This window comes from Colius striatus, chromosome 7, assembly GCF_028858725.1.
Source record: "Colius striatus isolate bColStr4 chromosome 7, bColStr4.1.hap1, whole genome shotgun sequence".
Lineage (NCBI taxonomy): Eukaryota > Metazoa > Chordata > Aves > Coliiformes > Coliidae > Colius > Colius striatus.
This window is the reverse complement of record NC_084765.1, coordinates 35,671,388-35,690,015: the sequence shown is the minus strand read 5'-3', so window position 1 is coordinate 35,690,015 and position 18,628 is coordinate 35,671,388. Positions and strand designations below refer to the sequence as shown.

The following is an 18,628-nucleotide window of genomic DNA, read 5'->3' as shown; positions in this document are numbered from 1 at the left end:
TCTGTCTCAGAAGGGTTTCAGCAACCAGTCTAATCTATTGACTGACTCCTCCCAGCCTGTGTTTTGTTCTGCAAGTGTTTGCAGGGGCTTTACATGTTGGCAGGGATACAAAATGGCTGTGATAATGTCCTGTTTCTCATTCTGTCTGGGACACAGGCGATCCAAGCTGATGAGCAGCAGGTCATTGAGGATCAACTGTAACTTACACTGTCATGCAGCAGCCAATTGGGAGCTTATGCTGTGTCCTTACTTTAACCCCTCTGGGTATGCAGACAATTATGGAACATGTGGAAAGCAGAGGTGACTCTTATGGGTCTCTGCTTTTCTTGGATCTGCATGGTGAGAGCAGAGAAATATGTTTAGACTTAGTCCAGGCTTTGGTTTTTTTCTCTTTGCATTTTTCCTTCTTGAGCTAAATGGTATTTGGGATATTTCTCAAATGGATCTGTGTGCTTCTGTCACGCTAATTCATCGGCCCTTGTGCAAGCACAAAGCTCAGCAAGTAATGATTCTGTGACTCTAAGTGCTGGGGGAAGAATGTGCAGCCCCTGTGACAGCTCTGGAAGTGATCAAAAGTGAATTTACCCTCTGGACCATCACATGGGGTCCTGCAACCCTCTTACCTAGAATCATGGGATGGTTCTCAATATTGGCTTATCACCCCAATGTTGCATCACATGGAAATATTCTCCCTCTTCAGGGCCAACTGCAAAGCTAACTGTTGCATCAAGGCAGATATGAGCTTGGGTGCATGCATTCATAAACTTAGCAGTTGGACTTCTTTCACATATTAAGGGGACCAGTCAGAGGTCTCTCTGTTTGCTTTGAGAGAAGACCACCTCCACCTGCTCCCTAACAAAGACCCTCTTAAATGCTTTTGTTCTGTGGTGGGATGGTGTCCAAGTTTAACTGGGGAGAAAGCCTGGACTGACCAAGGACTGCCTGGAGGATGAGGGCTGAGCTCCTTGCCCCACCGTGCAGCCTTGCAGCTCGTTAGCAGAGGGCTGTGACCACAGCCAGCCATGCTGCTGCCAGCATCATTGCTGTGCTGCCAATAACTGGGACCCTGTTCTCTGGGGCGGTTGATCTGTCACCTTCCCCTGGCTCTAATATTTACTGACTAATGATCTTGTAGTGACAGATCTATTTCTGGTTTTGTTCTCTAACATACCTGCCAGAGTGCCCCGGGTGACTGAGGAATTTATAATAAAAGCACTGTTTCCAAACTAAGTTTGGTGCTCTCCTGCCAGCAGCAAAGACTGGGGCTCTATGTGTACCACCCCAGTAAGAGACTGGATACATGTATGATTTTTTTCCCCTTCCATTTATGCCCAGAGTCGTTTGTTCAGAGGGTTTTATTTGCTTTCCCTCCTTCTGTGTCAGCTGTCTCTATTGAGTCTTTGTTTCACTGATGAGTGTAGTGAGGTGCAGAGATGGGCAGTGACTTGGGCAAGGATGTTCAATGGCTAAGTTGCACGTTACACCCTTGAAACTGTGGGTAAAGCCATGTTATTTGGCTTTCTCAAAATGCTAGGGAAACAGAATGGAGATGGCTGGTAAGGCATGGCATGTTCCCTCTGCATGCTGTCCTCTGTGTGCGCACAGTGACCACCTGGTTGTGCCAATGCTGAGCTTTTCCTTCTTCTCCACAGACATATAGAGAACTGGAAGAACTTGCAGACGCTGAATGCTGTCGACATGGAGCTGTACACGGGACTCCAGAGGCTGTGAGTATGTCCCACATGTTGGGGAGAATGGCACTGGGCAGCCCCTTCCTTCTAGCAGAGAGTTCTGGCTTCTGTCCATCCACAGTCTCCACGTCACAGTGTTCAGAGCCTATTTAAGCTACTGGCTCTGCTGTATGTAGCTATGAAATGCAGTAAAATGGAGATGAAGTGCTTTTTGGTCCTTGCCAGGTCTGCAAGAAGGAAGATTGGTAGCTCCTGGCAGCTCTGTCAACACACATCAGCCTTGACCTCTCTTTTCCCCTGCTGTTCTGGTTCTGGGCTTGTGAGTTGTTCTGACTCATTTCAGCCCCACAATGCAAAATTCCATCTGTCTCTACTGATCTTTCATTGCTGTTGGTCCTCATTTAGTACAGTGGCCATCACAGTGCTGCTGCTCAATACGGGAATTGCATCTCCCCACACAACCCTTTGAGCACAGGGAGAGGTCAACTGTACGTGTCCTGGAGAGAAAACTGAAGTCCATGAGATTAAATGGACTTGTCCAGGTGCTTGGGGAGCCTGGCCAAGTGATGATACAACCCAATGCCTTAATTACCCCTTCTGCATCCTCCTGGAGCTGGGGATGCCCTTGGAGTTGCTTGTGAGATACAGTGTTGCTCTGGGTTGACCAGAGACTCTGCTAATGTGTTTCACTGGGAGTTTTACTTTAGGTGCAGCTTGTGTGCAGGCTGGAGGAGAGGTGTACATTGCTGAGCACTCAGTAACCAAACCCCAGCAAGCTGTACTTTTCACATACACTTTCTAAGCAGGCTGCCTGCTGTTGTTCTCTCACCTAAGAAAGCAGCAATGGACTTAAGCATACTCTTGTCTTCAGCAGTTCTTAATGAACCCCAGTCACAGTACTGGTACAGCTTCTCCAAAACAGAGTGGGAAGAGGATTCCCCCTTCAGTGACCATAACTTCTCTCTGCAAAATACACACCCTTCCTTACTAGAGCTGCAAGCAGAAGGGTTTTCTCTTAGCAGTGCCTGGATCAGGTTTGCTATGCCTCTCGCGAAGATGGGGGGAGAAGAGAGGAGCAAGAGATACTCTGAGCCACCCCAGTAAGTCTTAGTGGATGTGGGGGAGAATCTCACTCAGAAGCTGCTCTGCAGTGAGCCTGTGCTGGCACCATACCAGATGAAGCTGAAAAGCCCAATTTCCTCTTTGCTTTTAACTCATAGGGGCTGTCTGGGGGGATATGTGCCTTGTAGGGGGGACACCTCAGGTGCTGAGCACGGTGTCTGAGAGCAGTCACCACCCCTGACACCATTGCTGCCCTTCTGCATCTCTTTGCAGGACAATCAGGAACTCAGGACTACGAAACATCCAGCCCCGCGCCTTTGCCAAGAACCCTCACCTGCGCTACATGTGAGTGCTGCATCTCCTGCTCCCTGCAGAAAGGCTGTTCCCTAAGGGCCTGTTGGGGAGAGTAGTGGGAGGGAAGGGGGATACTGATGGGGAAAGGGAGGGAGGGAGAGGTGGGAAAGAGCAGGAGAAGGAAAAGCAGGTGCCATGGGCTTCCATGCAGGATGGGGCAAACTCCTGCTGGACGGCTGCTGGGTTTCTGTTTCCGATAACTGCCCTGGCTTTGACTGCTGCTCTAACGAGTGTCTGCTTCATTAGCAGCCTCGGTAGCTGCTGTATATTTCCCTATCTGCAGAGTTTGGGGGTGGCTGCATGCCCCAGCACACTGCCAGAGCCTGCCCTGCTTGTTAGCTTTTAACCAAAGGGCAGTTTTTCAGCACAAATCCTGGGGCACAGAGCTGCCAGCTCTGCTCCTAATGACTGACTTACACTGGCAGCAGCACCAGGCCTGGGGCAGGGATGTTTTGTGATGGAGAGGCTGGAGTCTGTTATCATGGGACGTGGCACAAGAATCCAGCTGCTGGGGCATCAGTAGCCAGTGGGTACCATGTCCCTGGGAATTCCTGCATCCTTGAGGCCAAGGACACTGACTTCTTCTCCTGATCTGTGCTTTTCCTAAGGCAATAAAGGAAAGATTTAACCTCAGGCCACTGTGCAAGGCACTCCTTGGACTTGAAATATCTCTTCAAAGAGACTGTGTCTGAGATAAAACCCCTCTCAGCTTTGGTGTAGATATAAAAGGTGAAAGGGGTTGGTGAGAGGCCACTGGCCTTGAGCATGAGCTGATGGGCAGGATGGACAGTGTGTGTGTTCCTGCTTTTTGGAAACCAATGCTTGTGGCTTCTTTCACTCAAATAGGGTGTAGCAGGCATCTGTTTGAGTCTGCGAATGCATGTGGCCATCGATGTGGGCATCTTCTTGGCAGAAGGAGAGAGATGTGACCTGCAGAGCAGGAGAGATTTGTCTTTTGATGTCTGTTCAGAGATGATGTGAACTGAAAAACCCCCAAAAGCTTCCTTTTTGGAAAACTAGTTACAGTTGCTAAGTGACAGTAAAGTATGTGCTAAATAGGAGATCTGTAGTGCCAAAGGGCATGAAGTTAAGGGCATTCTGAACAAGCAGGGAGCCTTTTGAATTTAAAGTGTGTATTTTGTCATAACAGACCCTCCTTATCACTGACCACTGGGATGTTCCTGATTTTTGCTCTTTATTTTATTTGTAGTGTTTGTTTTGTGGGTTCTGTTGTGATTGTTAGTGGGAAGCTTTCTCTGTGAACACCTCTCTTGATTGATTGTTTCTTTGAGGGAGGGAGGAGGAGTTGTTCATCAATTGTTCAGCTGTTGTTAATGTATCTAGCAAATAAGAACATTAACTCCTGATGAAATTAGTTGGGATGTGGTAGGAGTTTAGAAGGCCACGTATTCTCATTGTGAGGCTGTTGTTAATGTGTACACATGCAATTGTTGTTGGTTTTTTTCCCCAGAAGTGTTTGTTTTTGTCTTTTGAGATTAGTTTTGAGACTGGAAAAAAAAAACCAACCCACATCCATCTTGTGTCTAGAGTTAAGGTTGGTATGTAGTGATGAAATATGTGTTTGTTTACTGCTTGGTCCATGTAAGATTGATCATTTTCTTAACATCTTTCTTTCCTTGCCTTTTGAAGCTCGAGGCAAGTAAGTATATTATTTGGTTAGTGTTTGCCGGTGGGTTTTGACGCTGCTCCCTGGGACCTGGCAGCGCTGGATGTTTGCAAGGTGGATGTTCCCTGTGATGGATGCTGGGCACCCAGGGATGCTTGTGGAGATGGTTCTCTCTCCCCATTCCCTGGAGCTCTTGGGCCACGGTGCTTTTTCTGAGGTGGTTCCTGAGGCTGGTGCTACCTGGGGTCCCTTCTACAGCCACTGCTATTCCACCGCCTCCCTGGGAGCTTAACTTGCTGAAGGCCTGACATTTTCTGTAGCCACTGCACGTAGGAGCCAGGGATGAAAGGATTAAAGGAAATGTCACTCTGCTGAAAGTCTTTGGCTGCTGTAACCAGTTACAGTAGCTGACTAGAGCAAGGGATACTGTTCCAATCCCTCTATGGCAGAGCTGGCTGCAGTGGGGCTGGGGACCATGGGATGGTGTGTTTTAAAGCTTGTTGAGTTACTGCTGTGAGTTATCACCACAATCCTGGTTTTCCTTCTCCTTTGCTGTCTGTTTGGATGGTTGCAGGTAGAATTGAGCCAATAAGATGGTAAATGTGTCTGAATGACAAGTTTCACTGCCAGGGAGAGCTGGCACAGAGTGGAGGAGACTCTGGGTTGGATCTTTGCAGAGTGCTACAAACTGGATCTGAGCAGCAACAGACATTTTTCCCTGTGAAGGCTGTGTACAAATTGTGAGGACTCAAAAGCTGCTTTTGTTTTCCCCCCTACCTCCCCATCCTGGGTTAAATCCCAGCCTCCTGCTGAAGAGATTTTCTTTTTTCTCCCCAGTGCTTTTCATCAAGGTTTCCTCCTCTCAAATGGGCCAGATAGCTCTGCCTTCTCCCAGCAGCTTCTATTTCTGGCCCTTCCTCTGTGCACGTGCTTGTCTTCAGACCCCAGCTGTGCAATCATAAGCAGATCACTTATCCCAGCTCTAATTGCAGGAGTCCAGGTTTGTGGGGGTTTAAGATAATAGTTCTGGATGAGGTTTGGTTTTGCTGTTTTGGGTTGGGTTTTTTTTCCCCCCACCCTTTTCTGTCAGAGAGGAAAGGCAAGAACACCAATGAAGGGGATTTTCAGCGTTTAGCTGCCTGAGTGGTAGACCTCAAAGTGCTCCAAAGTGCAGCCTGGCAGGGTCATGCTTGTCCTTTAAGGTTTGAAATTAGCTGTATAAGTGCAAGGGGCTTGAGGCTGACCTAATCAGTGGAGGAGCAGTGGGTGACTGGGAGCCAGAGGTGTGGATCTAGAAATAGCTTTGGATTCCTCTCTTTGAATGAGGAGAATTAGAGTTCCATAGCTCGACTGATTGTCAGTGCTGTGAAGCATGTCACTGTTACAAAGGCAATTAATCCAAAATACAACTGTGGGTTTTGCAGCGTGGATCTACCTCTTCTGCTGCCAATTGGGCTGAGGCAGTTGATTGCTTCCAGAGCAAGTACTAGCTGGATGTTGAATGAGGATGACTGTGGGTCTGATCTAAACTGGCTATCATCCAGTGACATTCTGTGCCCTCAGTGGAGACTGTGTCACTGGGCAAAGTTGCATTAGAGGGTTCCTGGTACCACTTCTGTGCAGATTTGACAGGCCTTTGGCTGGTATGAGGATGATCCTGGAGAACACCATTAATGCAAGGACCAGCAGGTCTAAAGTGTGGAAAACTGAGCCCTTATAGCCAAGGTTTGTGGAAGCTGGTGTTATCAAATGATGCAGGTGAACATAGAAAGTGTTTGGTATTGACAGAAAACCTCAGTCTTTGGCTCGAGGCTGTACAGGAAAACTTTAGGGTGATATGGTTCCTGTATTTGAGACATGTAAACCATCTGAATACACCTTTATTATATTGCTGTTTAGCACAGCAACTGGGGGGGAAAAGTCTCATGCTCTCATTCTCTCTGTTCTCCTAATAACGTTGGAGTGCTTGGGCCAAATTATTTGAACTTGATAGAGAACTACAAGTTGTGAGGATATCAGATTCTTATATGTATCATGAAAATAGGTGAGGAATAGTAAAGAAAAGTGATTGTGGTGTGTTTTGGGGAAGAATACAACATTATCACATTCCTCATGCGAAGTCCACAGGAGAACCCAGATTCACATTGTGCCAGGAATCAGTGCACAGGAAAGGACAGGATCTATTTACTGCTGGCCAAAGTGTCACTTGCAGTGCTCCAGTCTCTCTTTACTGGGAAGCAGGTACCTAAGAGACTCTGCTTCCCTCTAAATGCTTTTCCAGGTGGCTGTGTCCTCAGCCAGTCAGGAGACATTGCTTTGTATTTGCAGAGGGTAATTGTGCACACCTTATCTATTGTGTAGTAAAGAAAACAAATTAAGGCTGTGTAATTACAGAGACAGGCACACTTTTAAATAAAGCCTAAGTAGTTAGATTTCTATTTAGAAAATTAATAATTGCCGTTTCTGTCTGCATTCAGAGATTCTTCTTAAACTGTCTTCTTGAGGTTTATACATGCTCTGAATTGGTTTGTGGGCTGGCCAAGGCACAGCTCCTGTCAAAGAGCTCTCTCAGTGCTGCCTGTCAGACTGAAGATGATGTTGAGGATCAAGCTTTCTCTTCCAATTTTCACCCAAGTGTCTTAAAGACAGGGATCCTGGAGTGCTTTGTGCTGAGTGTAATTGAGTTTTTTTTATTAGATCACCTTCTGCTCTGCAGGCTTGTTAATTTCTGTGATCTTGTCAGGGATTTTTTTTCTTCCAAAAACAAGGACTGGGGAAGATCTGGAAGGTGCTGGCAGGAATGTGCAGGGACTCACTTTGCCTGGTGAAAGCCTGAGCTGGCTGCTCTATGGGTTTGTTATCCTAGGCAAACCTTATCTGGGGTTAATCTGGAGCTTCCCAGAACCTCCTCTGTAGGCTGTGTTATTTTCTGAGGATGGGCTTAGCTTTGGTGTCCTGATTGGGTTCATGGCAGTTATACAGAGTCATAGAAACTGATACTCTGGTATTGGATGTAGTTTGTAGCTTTGACAGGGGAATTCCCAGTTGTGTTACACTTTTAGGCTTTCATAGGAAAGAAACTGGACTGCATCCCCTGAAAGCTGAGATGGCTGTGGCAGCCCAAGGTTGGTGAGCTTCCCTCTGCCCTCTTCAGTGCTGTTTCAGGACAGCACTCGGAGCCCTCCAGCAACTGAGGCCTGAGTGCTTTAGGACTACAGGCAATTGTCTTGTAAGCCTGGCAAGGTTCATCACCTTTGCTCTGTATGTCCGTTGAGTCTGATAAAGATCTTACACTAAATAAAGAAACAATATCAGATTCTGAATTGTTGTAAAATAGCACTGTTCCATCTTGGCCATGGCTTGAGGGCCATTCTTCCCTGGTTTGTATCTATTGCCTTGTTCTGAAAGAGCTATTCAAATACACAAAGCAGGATTAAACTCTCCTTTTTGCCCTCTTCCTGTAACCAGTTCCAGACCCGTGACTGCCTGCAACCCTTCACTTGATTCTGAATGTCCTTCTCCTTTCTGGTGATTTTTCCCTGCTTTGTCCTTTCATCACTGCACTGCTGTCATACCCATTCTGGCAATCTCTTCCTAACCCAAAGTGTCGTCTGTTAATTGCTCTTGATTTCCCATCTGTATTCTTGAGTCAGTGCGGCCGATCAAGTCCATGTGAATCAGCTGAGGCACAGTACGTGACTAGCTCAGTGGGAGGGTGAAGAAAAAATCATTTCCCTAAACCACCTCTGATTGTTTGGTATATTTTGTTTTACATTTGTAAGGGGCTAAATAGGAACTGAATTTCTCCATGAATATAGGCAAAACAAGAAGAACAAGGGAACTAAACAGCCTTTAACTTGCCTTAGGTGAATGTTCCTTCACTGTCACTCATCAGGCAGGCAGCTCGGGTACCCTTTGGTTTCTATTTGTACTCTAAAGGTGTTCCTGCTTCAGCCCCTTCTAGGACTGTGACATACTCAGGGAAGTGTTTCCCCCCACGTGTTTGTAGTTCTTCCATAAAATGCTGGGTATGCTTATAATGCAGTCACTGAGATAAACAGCAGTAACATCTCCTCTGCTTCCATGAACTCTTCTGTTCTGCCTCCATCTGCTTTGTCCCCTGGATGCCAGTGTAGCACAGGTCCCTGCTGAAATGCTAATCAGCAGCAGTGGTTTGATGGTGTGTTTATTCCCAATCCTTTCTGCAGGTGACTGATATGGACATTTATGCACAAGGCCAGAAGAGAGACTGGTTCCCTGCAGGACTGTAGCTTTCCTTCAGACTGGGTGGAAATTATTTGACCTGCATTCTTGGGGCTGAGTAACTAATTCCTGACTGCAGACTGCTTCGATGGGCTGTGGAGAGGTTTTATTGTATTGTAATAGGAAGCGGAGAGTGAGTTTTGTGACCAGTATATTCTAGTACGACATAAAAGAGAGAGTTTCCAACTCAGGCACTATGCACCTTGCAGCAAGACTTATCCTGATTTGATTCCCTATCTGAAAACTTTGACTAATAGCATTTGTTTTCTCTGCTTTTATTTGATCTATTTGCAGCATAACCATTTGTAAGGTTTCATGTGAAACCTGGCATTGAATTGTGTGATGCTGTTGCAATGTAAGATGAGTTGTAACGTTATCACAAGTATTTGTTACCTTCTTGGATTCTTCTGTTATGTCTATCACTCTGGTACCTGGGTTCTAAGGATTTTGCTGTGTCTTTGTCTCTCCTTCCTTCCTTTGAAATATTGAGATGTTCTTTCCAGCTTCACCGTGTGGCTGCAAAACTTATTTCCCTTTCTGAAGTTTGATCAATTGTCTTTTGGCAGACAAGTGAAATGGGTAACTAGGGCTTCCCAAAGGTCCTGGTTTTTCCCCCCTCTCCTCTTTAAAAATGTTTTGAATGAGGCTGTTCCTATATGGTTTGTGGTTTTTTTTTACGAGTCTTGTTTCAGGATTGGGATGTAAACTTCAGATAGCTGGGGTTTTGAGATGCCACATCTTCTGTGGCGTAGTTGTTGCTGTGTAACAATGTACTGATGGATGTTTTGTCTTGAGCTTCCCTTCAAAGAGAGACTAAATTCCTCTGAATGTGAAGCTGAAGATAAGGTGTAGTTGTGTGTTAAACCTTACCACATCTCTAAGATGGCCGGCAGCACGGAATGTGCTGATTTCTGGAGATTTGGGCATGACAAGGATCAGAACCTGTTCCTAGGTTTCTGAGGTCACTGCAGCATGGAGATACTTCAGAAACAGCCTCTGGTTGACACTTTTATTTGCTCCCCAAAGCCAGTGGTTCAGTTGTTTAGACGTGATGTAAGGGATGGTGCCCAGATGGCCAAGAAGGCCAAGGACATCCTAACTTGTATCAGAAACAATGTGATCAGCAGGACTAGAGAAGTAACTGACTCTCTGTACTCGGTCCTGGTGAGACTGCAGCTCAAATAGAATCACAGAATGGCAGAGATTGAAAGGGACGCTTAGAGATCATCTAGTCCAACCCTCTGCAGAAGCAGGTTTTGGGCCCCTCACTACAAGAAGGACGTTGAGATGCTGGAGTGTGTCCAGAGACAGGTGGCAAAGCTGGTGAAGTGTCTGGAGCACAAGTCTGAGGAGTGGCTGAAGGAACTGGGGGTGTTTAGTCTGGAGGAAGCTGAGGGGAGACATGATCGCTCTCTGCAACTCCCTGAAAGGAGGTTGTAGTGAAGTGGAGTTCGGTTTCTTCTCCCGAGTAACAAGTGATAGGACAAGAGGAAACGGCCTCAGGTTGTGCCAGGGAAGGGTTAGATTGGACATTAGGAAGAACTTTTTCCCTGAGAGGGTTGTTAGACACTGGCACAGGCTGCCCAGGGAGGTGATGGAGTCCCTGTCCCTGGATATATTTAAAAGCTGTGTAGCTGAGGTGCTGAGGGACATGGTTTAGTGGTTTAGTCATTGAGATGGGTGGTTGGACTCAGATGATCTTAAAGGTCTTTTCCAAGCAAAACAATTCTGTGACATAGTATGTCTCACCATAGTATGTCAATGTGAGAGGTGCTGCACAGTGAGGAGGACCCTTCCCTAGAGGGACTTGAGGACATGGAAAGGCGCTTGAAAGCTGCTGAAGGAGAGAGTGAACAATCATGGCAGAAAGAGTAAAAGTTAAGTGCCTGCAGAAGTTACATCACCTGAGATTTTTCTTCCCATATGCTAGTTTACTGGCAGTATGATTGCAGGGCTGATTTTCCCTTTTCGATGTACAGACAACAAGCACCAGGGCAGAAAAATAGAAACATTAAAATCATACGTTATTTGAGCAATAAGATATGACAGAGCATGAATGATAGAACTTTAATGAGTGATGGTGTGTGACTAGGCGAGAATTTAAATGTCATAAGTCAGGCAGCCGTGCGTTTTATTTGCATTATAAAATTTTATTAGGAAACTGGGCAAGGGGGTGGAGTTTCCCACCAACCCCCTCCCCTTATTTGTGTTTGTGAAGGGATGAGCTGTGAATTACATTGGATGCAAGAGACCGTGGCATGTACCCAGTGCTGCCAGTAGGAGCCAGAAGTTTGTCTTCCCCGGGAGCAGTGGGTAACCGTGTCCTTAGACTCGCCCAGCCACTGAGCATGGCCGTGTTTCGTTCTGCTGCCCTCCACGAGGTCACGCATGGCCTTTCCCCGGGTCGCTGCCCACGGGCGTCCCGCGGGGTGTGTGTGAGGCCGTGCCCGGCTCCGGCACCCGGGGGCCGCGCTTCAGCACCACGGACAGGGCCGGCAGGAACCCTCCCGCCGTCCGCCCTGGTGCCGACGTTCCCACCTGGGTGAGCTTCCAGCCTCTCAGCCAGGCCTGGCTTCCCTGTGGCTGAGCCTCTCTGTCTCCCAGCCCCTGGAGCTCCAGGCTTCCCTGCCTCCACGGAATGCTGAGGGTTGGAAGGGACCTCTAGAGCACATCCAGCCCAACTCCCCTGCTAAAGCAGGTTTCCCTCGATTGGGTCACACAGGAACTTTTCCAGGTGGGTTTGGAAACCTCCAGAGCAGGAGCCTCCACACCCTCCTTGAGCAGCCTGTGCCAGGGCTCCCTCACCTTAGAACCAAAGTTTTTCCCCTTGTTCAAGTTGAACTTTGAGTTCCAACTTGTGCCCATTACTCCTCGTCCTGTCTTTCAACCTAGTTTTCCAGTCTTCTCTGTCTGCAGCTGGGCCTCCCTGCTACCAAATCAGCTTTCACTTCTCTGTAGCCTGGAACCAGCCCCAGTCACCTTGCCTGCAGCATGGGCCTCTAACCTCATCTAGACCTCTCGGCCCTCCCCTGCCTCTCTCTGCTTGCAACCTGGCCTCTGCCCAGCCTTCCCTCTGGCTTCCCTACTTTCTGCTCAGCCCCAGCCTGCATTCTGGCCTCCTTTTGTGCAGCTCCTGCCTCCTGTTCATCCCCTTCCAGCTCCAGCCAGGCACCTCTGGGCAGTGAGTGGAGCAGTGGCAGTGCACACCAGGCTGCAGGTACAAGCTGCATCAAGCCACGGGGTGTGAGCCCACTGTAGGGGTGACCAGCTGGTTTCACTGCCATTGATGCCTTTATTCTTCCATCTATTCTGCTATGAAGTTGGTCTGCTGAGATACCTTTTGACAAGTGCAATACAAACTTTCAGAACTGCAGTGGTTCCTGGCATTGGCTTTTTTCTGCAGTGTGAATGGAGTCATCTTGTAGCACCACAATCCCGCTGCTGTCTGTGGCTTTCTCACATGAGTAGTTCTCTGGAAGATCTGACATCCAACCTCCTTGCAACCTGTTGTATCCAGTTGTGTGTGTTGATAATTGTGGGTAATATGCTGTCTTAGTGCTTCACAGTGATTAATCTTTCAATTTGAAGATATTAAGAACAGGAAAACCACAACTGCTGGTCCAGACATGCTTTTGGGGTGGTTATAAGTGAGAAGGCTTCACTGGACTCTGCCTGTATGAAGTCTCCAGCAGTTCCTTGTCCCCCTCAGCCAAGCATGCCCGAGTCTGCAATGAGGCACATCATACCATGGCTCAGGTGTAAGGTGCAGGCAAGTCCCTGAGCAGAGCATTACCCTTCCACGTGTGCTCAGCTGCTGCAAACAGGAGTATTTCTGCCCAAAAAGGCTCTGTCTGTGCTCAGGTGTGCTCCAGGCATCTGCTGCCTCTCTTCTGCCCATCCCCACAGGTCCCCAGGGAGGAAGCAGCCAGCCTGGTGTGAGGCAGCTCCCTGCTTGATGCTGTCTATCTCCTAGGTTGAGTGGTTTTTCTTTCCTTTTGATGAGACATAGCTGGAGCACGTCAGCCTCACCTCCTGCTGTGGCTGGGAGCCTCTGCGCAGTACAGGAGGTGGCAGCTGCCATCTCTGCTGGCTGACAGCATGGGGCCTTTTGGTCCTCTCTTCCCCATGCCAGCTCCCTTCTCTGGGCCCTTGTGGTGTCCAGCCACTGCTCCCTGACCCTCTGTGCTCTGCTCCCACTGAAGTGGCTAATGGCAGGCTTTCTTTACATTAGCTGCTGTAAACACGGCTCTTTGGCAGGAACCTGCTTTTCTGAGCCCAGGAAGACCACTTTTCCTTTTATCTATAATTTAGTGAAGTGTCAAGCCACAGAAGTTTTAACGATAATAAGCAGCAGAGGAAAATTATTTATTCACTGCAAAGGTGGGTTTCCTTCCAGAGCTGTGGGTTTGGGGTTTTTTTATGCTTTCCTCACAAGAAATGTTGGCTGCTCATGCAACCTCCCTTCCAGTGTGTTCAAGCAACCTTCTCTGAGAAGCTCACCACTGCAGTTCTCTCTTGGCTCAGTGGCTTTCTAGCCTCTCTCCCATGCAGGACTTGTGAGGCCAAGCCAAGTGGGAGAGAAGCAAGGAAAATACAGTGAAGGGAGAGTATTCATGTGCTTGGTGAGGTGTAATGAGAGGAAAAAGGAGTCACGAGTTCCCCACCTTTTACTTTCTCCCATTGCTGAGCATTACTTGCAACTGCTTCCCAGACCAGCCTCTGTGATGGATTTGACCCCCGAGGAAAAGCGGGGAAGGGCTTTTTGGGATTACATGTAGCTCTTGCCTTCTGTCAGCCTATGAAGCTATCAGTGGTGCCTGGAGGTAAAAAGTGGACAGAAGGACCAGAGCTCCTTCCTGAGGTGCAGGGAGGCAGAGAGCAGAGCTCGAGGCTGGTCAAAGGTAAGCAGGTGATGAACGTGGCTGTGGGAGAGACAGGGACCAATCTGTAGAAGAAAGAATTGGAAGCAGGAATCATTAGGAAAAAGGCTGAAATAGAGCAGAATGGGGATGGGGTGTAGAAAAGGTAATGGGGAAAATGAATCTGCAGAAGAGTAGGAGGGTTGACTAGGGTAGAAAAGAGGCGTGTGTGTGAACTCTGCAGGGGGAAGTGAGTGTAAGGGAGAAAAGGATTTGCCAGCAAATACTTGGGAACTGTGCCCCTGAATTAGCCAGAATCTTTTTCTCCCCCTTCAATGTGGTCTTGGAGGCAATATTAGAATCTACCTAATTATTTTTCTTGGACAAGTTTTGCGATCCTGATGATATTAATTATTCTTAAAGGTCAACAGCACTCACTTGAATCCCCTTCTGTTCTATCATGTAATCAGTTAATTAATTGGAAACCATTTAGCAGTGTCTGCCGAGAGCTTACCCTGCCTTATGCCCTGTTGTTTTGCTGTTGCTGGGAGATATATATGTGTATGTATATATATATACATACACACACACATATTTATACCTCTTCCTTCTTTAAAGGCTCTGTAGAGCACTTGGTACCATCCCAGCCTCTCACAGCTCCTGGCACTCCTCCCTGATGCAGGCAAATTGGGGCTCGGGCCCAGCTATTTTCTCTTTACTAACCCTCTGCAAGAGCAGCGTGTGAGATTGTTCAAGGCTCATTGATTTCTGGGCATCCAAGTAGGTTGGGATTTTTTTTCTTTTAAATATAAATTTGATGCAGGAGCCCTCTAAAAGCTGGGAGCAGAGATCTAGTTGAGGAGGGAGAGGGAGGACTAGACCTTGTCCAGCTCTCTCAGTGCCTGCCAGTGTGTTTGGAGTGACCTCCCAGATGAGGTGGTACTTTGAGTGCTTCCGTATATGGATGGAGGAAGTGGTGGGAAGCACATGGGAGCCTGGAAGGGCTCATGTCTGGGGTCCTTCTCATACCATGTCCTCAAGCTGTGCTTCACTGCAGCACAGAACTCTCTTCTCTTGCACAGAGTGATCAGGTATGCTCTGGGTCCACTGGAATCCTGTGAGTAGGAAGCATTCCCTGGTCACTGTCTGCTCCTGGCTTGAAGAAACACCCAATGTGAAGCAAACATGCAGGATCAACCCAACCACTCACTGGAGCTGTCAGCTGGTAACCCTTGTTCTCAATCAGCACACCACTCCACTAGTACTTCTGTGTGCTGAAGCAGGAGACAAGCCCAGTGTACAGTTAGATTTTGGGCCTAACAGATCTAAAATTACTACAGTTTGGGAGAGAAGAAATGGAATGGAGGCAGAGCAGCCCTGAGGATCTCAGCTGCAGAAGGGCAGCTGTGAGGAAGGGCTCTTGCCCATTGGAGCTTGATTTTTCTTTTCCTTGAGCAGAAGACTGGAATGTTCCGGGGATGCTGCTGGAGTCTGCCCCGCAGGGAAGCTGGCAGGCAAAGGGAAAGCAACTGCAGGGCTGACCCAGCTTTTAACCTTTCCTCGAGTCCTCTGAGAGTCCAGATGTCTTTCAAGAAGAGCAATGGAAACCGCACACAATAAGGGAAAGTAGTCCAGAAGTCCAGAGCCCTGCATCTGATCTGCCTCAAAGCATAGGGAACAATATTACCCACATCTGGTGACAACTTCCCATCTGTACCATGTGCTGAACCAAAACTGTGAGCAACAATAACCTCAGAGGGGTGATTTGTCTTCAAACAAAGCTTCGTGCAGCTGAGAGATGCCTCAGAAGAGATGACTTGGAGGGTGTGGGCGCTTCATGGGGTTGGAGACGGCCTTTACAATGGCCTTAAAAGCATTTTGGGCTGGGCTGGGTTGAAGGCAGCAGCAGGAGATGGCTTGCTGAGTTGGCAAAGGCAGAGGGAGGAGAGGTGTGGGGCAGATGTGTGGCTGGCGTGGGGCCGTGGTCCCTTATGCCTTCTCACTTGTCTACAACTTGTGTTTTGCAATGCTGTTGTGTAAAGAACAATGCAGAGGACCAGCCTCTTCCACCTCCTTCATCTCTGTTTCAGTGATAGTGGGATTTTTACAAGTCAAGGCTGTGAAACTAGGAAGTACAGAAGGGTTAGTCGTTCCTCCTCAGCATTGTACCTCTGGGGCTTGGCAGGGGTGCACTGGGAATGAGTGGCAGAGCCTCTTCTCACGTGTCACTGATGATGGTCTCTTGCTATGCAGGATCCCTTAGCTTTGGGAAACTTTTGCAAATTCTGGCTGTAGCCCTGGAATAAGGAGTGATTTGGGGTGAATGAGATGTTAGTGTGGTGAGACACGCTGCATGACACACGCCTTACAAGCCACAGCACAGTACCCATGAACATGAGAGAGGAGTTAGTTACCCTGTCCAAATTCACAAGGGAACCTCAGAGGCTTTTTGATTCTGCTGTGTTTGGGGTCAGTAGAGACCTTGGTGTTGCAAAGGGGCTGCTTGGGGAGCAGAACTGAACTGCAGATAATGCCAGACCGTGATTGGAGAGCCTCTGTAAGCTATCTTCCTCTTCCATTACACTGAGACACACTTCCTGGTGCTGAGCCTGGACAGGGAGCACAAGCAGGAGAGTTGCTGGCAGCAATGAGATCTCAGGCTGACCAGTTTAACCCTGTGTCCTGTTGTGCCAGCTCTGCTTTCCGGGCGTGTGAGCCTCGCATGTGTTTGGCATCGTCTGGTGCTTTTGCAGCCTCCAACTCGAGAGTGTCCTGCTGGGCCTTTGTGCTGAGCTATTGGAGACTTCAGTTGAGTCCAATATTTGCAGAAGCTGATTTGTGGGGAGGCCTGTGCTGCCACAGCTTCTGGGACTTGCTGGGGTAATTTTAGCTTGTTCATTAAGGGAGAACAGTACGTTTTTTTTCCCCCTTAATGAGCAAAGCTGCTTACTAAACAGGAAAAGGAGGGAGGAGGAAAGGGAGGACAGGGCAGGCAATGGAAAGTGTAACATTGCTTTTAGAGGTCACTGGAGTTATCTGGCAGGGACGAGCAAGCCCCTGAGAGACTTTCTGGTTCAAAACCAAAGCTTTAAGCAGCTTGCATGCTGCAGAAACCACTACACCAGCATGTGAGAACACTGTCATTTGCCTCTCCTGTGGTCACCAGCACCCAGCCAAGGCTGCAGTGAGCTGTGAGATGATGGCAAGCATCCGTTGTGCTCAGAGCAAGGAGAGTCCCATGCTGTGCTAGTGGTGTATCTAGTGCTGGGGACTGCAGCTGAGGATGTGCATCTCACTTCTCCTTTCTGCCAGGCAATTGGCTCATGCTCCCTCAGTCTCCCAGCTGCTCAGCACAGTTAATCCCCCCCCAAAATAGGATTTTCAGAGTGGCACCATGTTATTAGAACGTGTGAAAAGCTTCTCCCATGCAGAAGTAAAGGAGTCAGGTTGGAAACAAGGGTGAGTGGAGGATGGAGATGCTTGGAGGAGGGACAGGCATGAGGATCCCTCCCCAGCAGCAGTATTTCTGCCGCTGCCTTGGACTGAACTGCATAATATAGCTTACAGTTTAATTACAGGGGCTCCTGCTTGGTGTCATTAATGAGGCAACTGGCTTAATTTAGCCAAATACAAATGACTTTAACAGTGGAAACGCTTTTGGCTGATAGGTAATTGAGGGAAAACATGCCATCTTCTCTTGCCCTGAAGTCCACTTCTGGGCCACACAGCTCCAGACTCCTTGTGTCACACCCATCCCTCCCCTTTTAAATGCAGGACCTTGTTCAGCAGATTTACCTCCACAGCACCATCTGCCACTTGTGTGCTGGGACAAGATGGCAATAGTCACCTCTCCTCCCCTGCCAGTCACCAGCAAGGTCCCTGCAGTGCCTATGGGAGAGTGTGCAGGACATGATGTGTCCTCTACTGAAATGTAGGAGGAGGATGGAGAGAAGAGAGGGAGCAAGAACCGGGTCTTTGCCATCACTCAATGATAACATCCTGCCTTTGAGATGTGTGTGGGGTTTCTGTGGGGACAGGCCATGACAAGCCCCCTACAAAGCAGGAGGTTTAGGAGTATGGCTGCTGCAGGGGAATGGAGTGAGGTTGAGCCTGAGTCGTGAGTAGGTTTGGTGTCTGCTGCTCTGGATCTAGTCAAGGTGAGCTCCATTCCCACCCTGCTCCTTCCCTGTCTCCTTTGAAACCTGCTCCAAAGGCAAAAAGAGCCCTGGCAGCTAGTTCTAAAGACTTGTCTCTGTGGAAAATAGCATCTTGTGAGTGATGGACAAAACGTCCCATGGCACAGAAGCAGTTTGAATATGTTCCAGAACTGATGGCAGGTCTATCCTAAGGGAGACAGGCTCCTGTTCACTGTTGAGAAATAGGCAGGGAAGGCATTTTGTTTCCCTCCCCCTGTGTTTCCTCAATGTGTGATGTGCTGTATTTTATTACAGGTGGAGTTGATACATAGCCTGTTATAAAGGTTGTCTGGCATGCTCCACTACAGAGCTGCTTCCACTTTCCTATAACTCTGCCAGATTTTAATTGCTCAGGCTGAAGTTTTCTGTGTTGGGTGTCTGCTCCTGGCTGAAATATTTTTTTTTATTATTAGTATTTCTTTCTAGTTTCCAATAAAAACCTGCTCATATGTTTGAGGTAGGGGAAATGAGTTGATTTGCTGAAGCTATAGAAAATACTGGTGATGTTCCTGTTACAGAGCACCTGCACCTTCCTTTTCTGGAGGGTAAGAAACTTTGTCAAGAGGCATATTTTTT

The 18,628-nt window shown here is 48.0% G+C and overlaps 1 protein-coding gene across 5 annotated transcripts in view; it reads left to right on the top strand.

The window, feature by feature from the left end:
- Window positions 1-18,628, top strand: part of NTRK3 (neurotrophic receptor tyrosine kinase 3) — a 210,300-nt gene that overhangs the window by 31,601 nt on the left and 160,071 nt on the right. For all 5 annotated transcript variants that reach the window (XM_061999314.1, XM_061999312.1, XM_061999313.1 and 2 more), the window contains exons 2-3: window positions 1,653-1,727; window positions 3,027-3,098. In XM_061999314.1, the coding sequence (XP_061855298.1) occupies window positions 1,653-1,727; window positions 3,027-3,098 (147 nt within the window). The remainder of the gene's footprint in view (window positions 1-1,652; window positions 1,728-3,026; window positions 3,099-18,628) is intronic.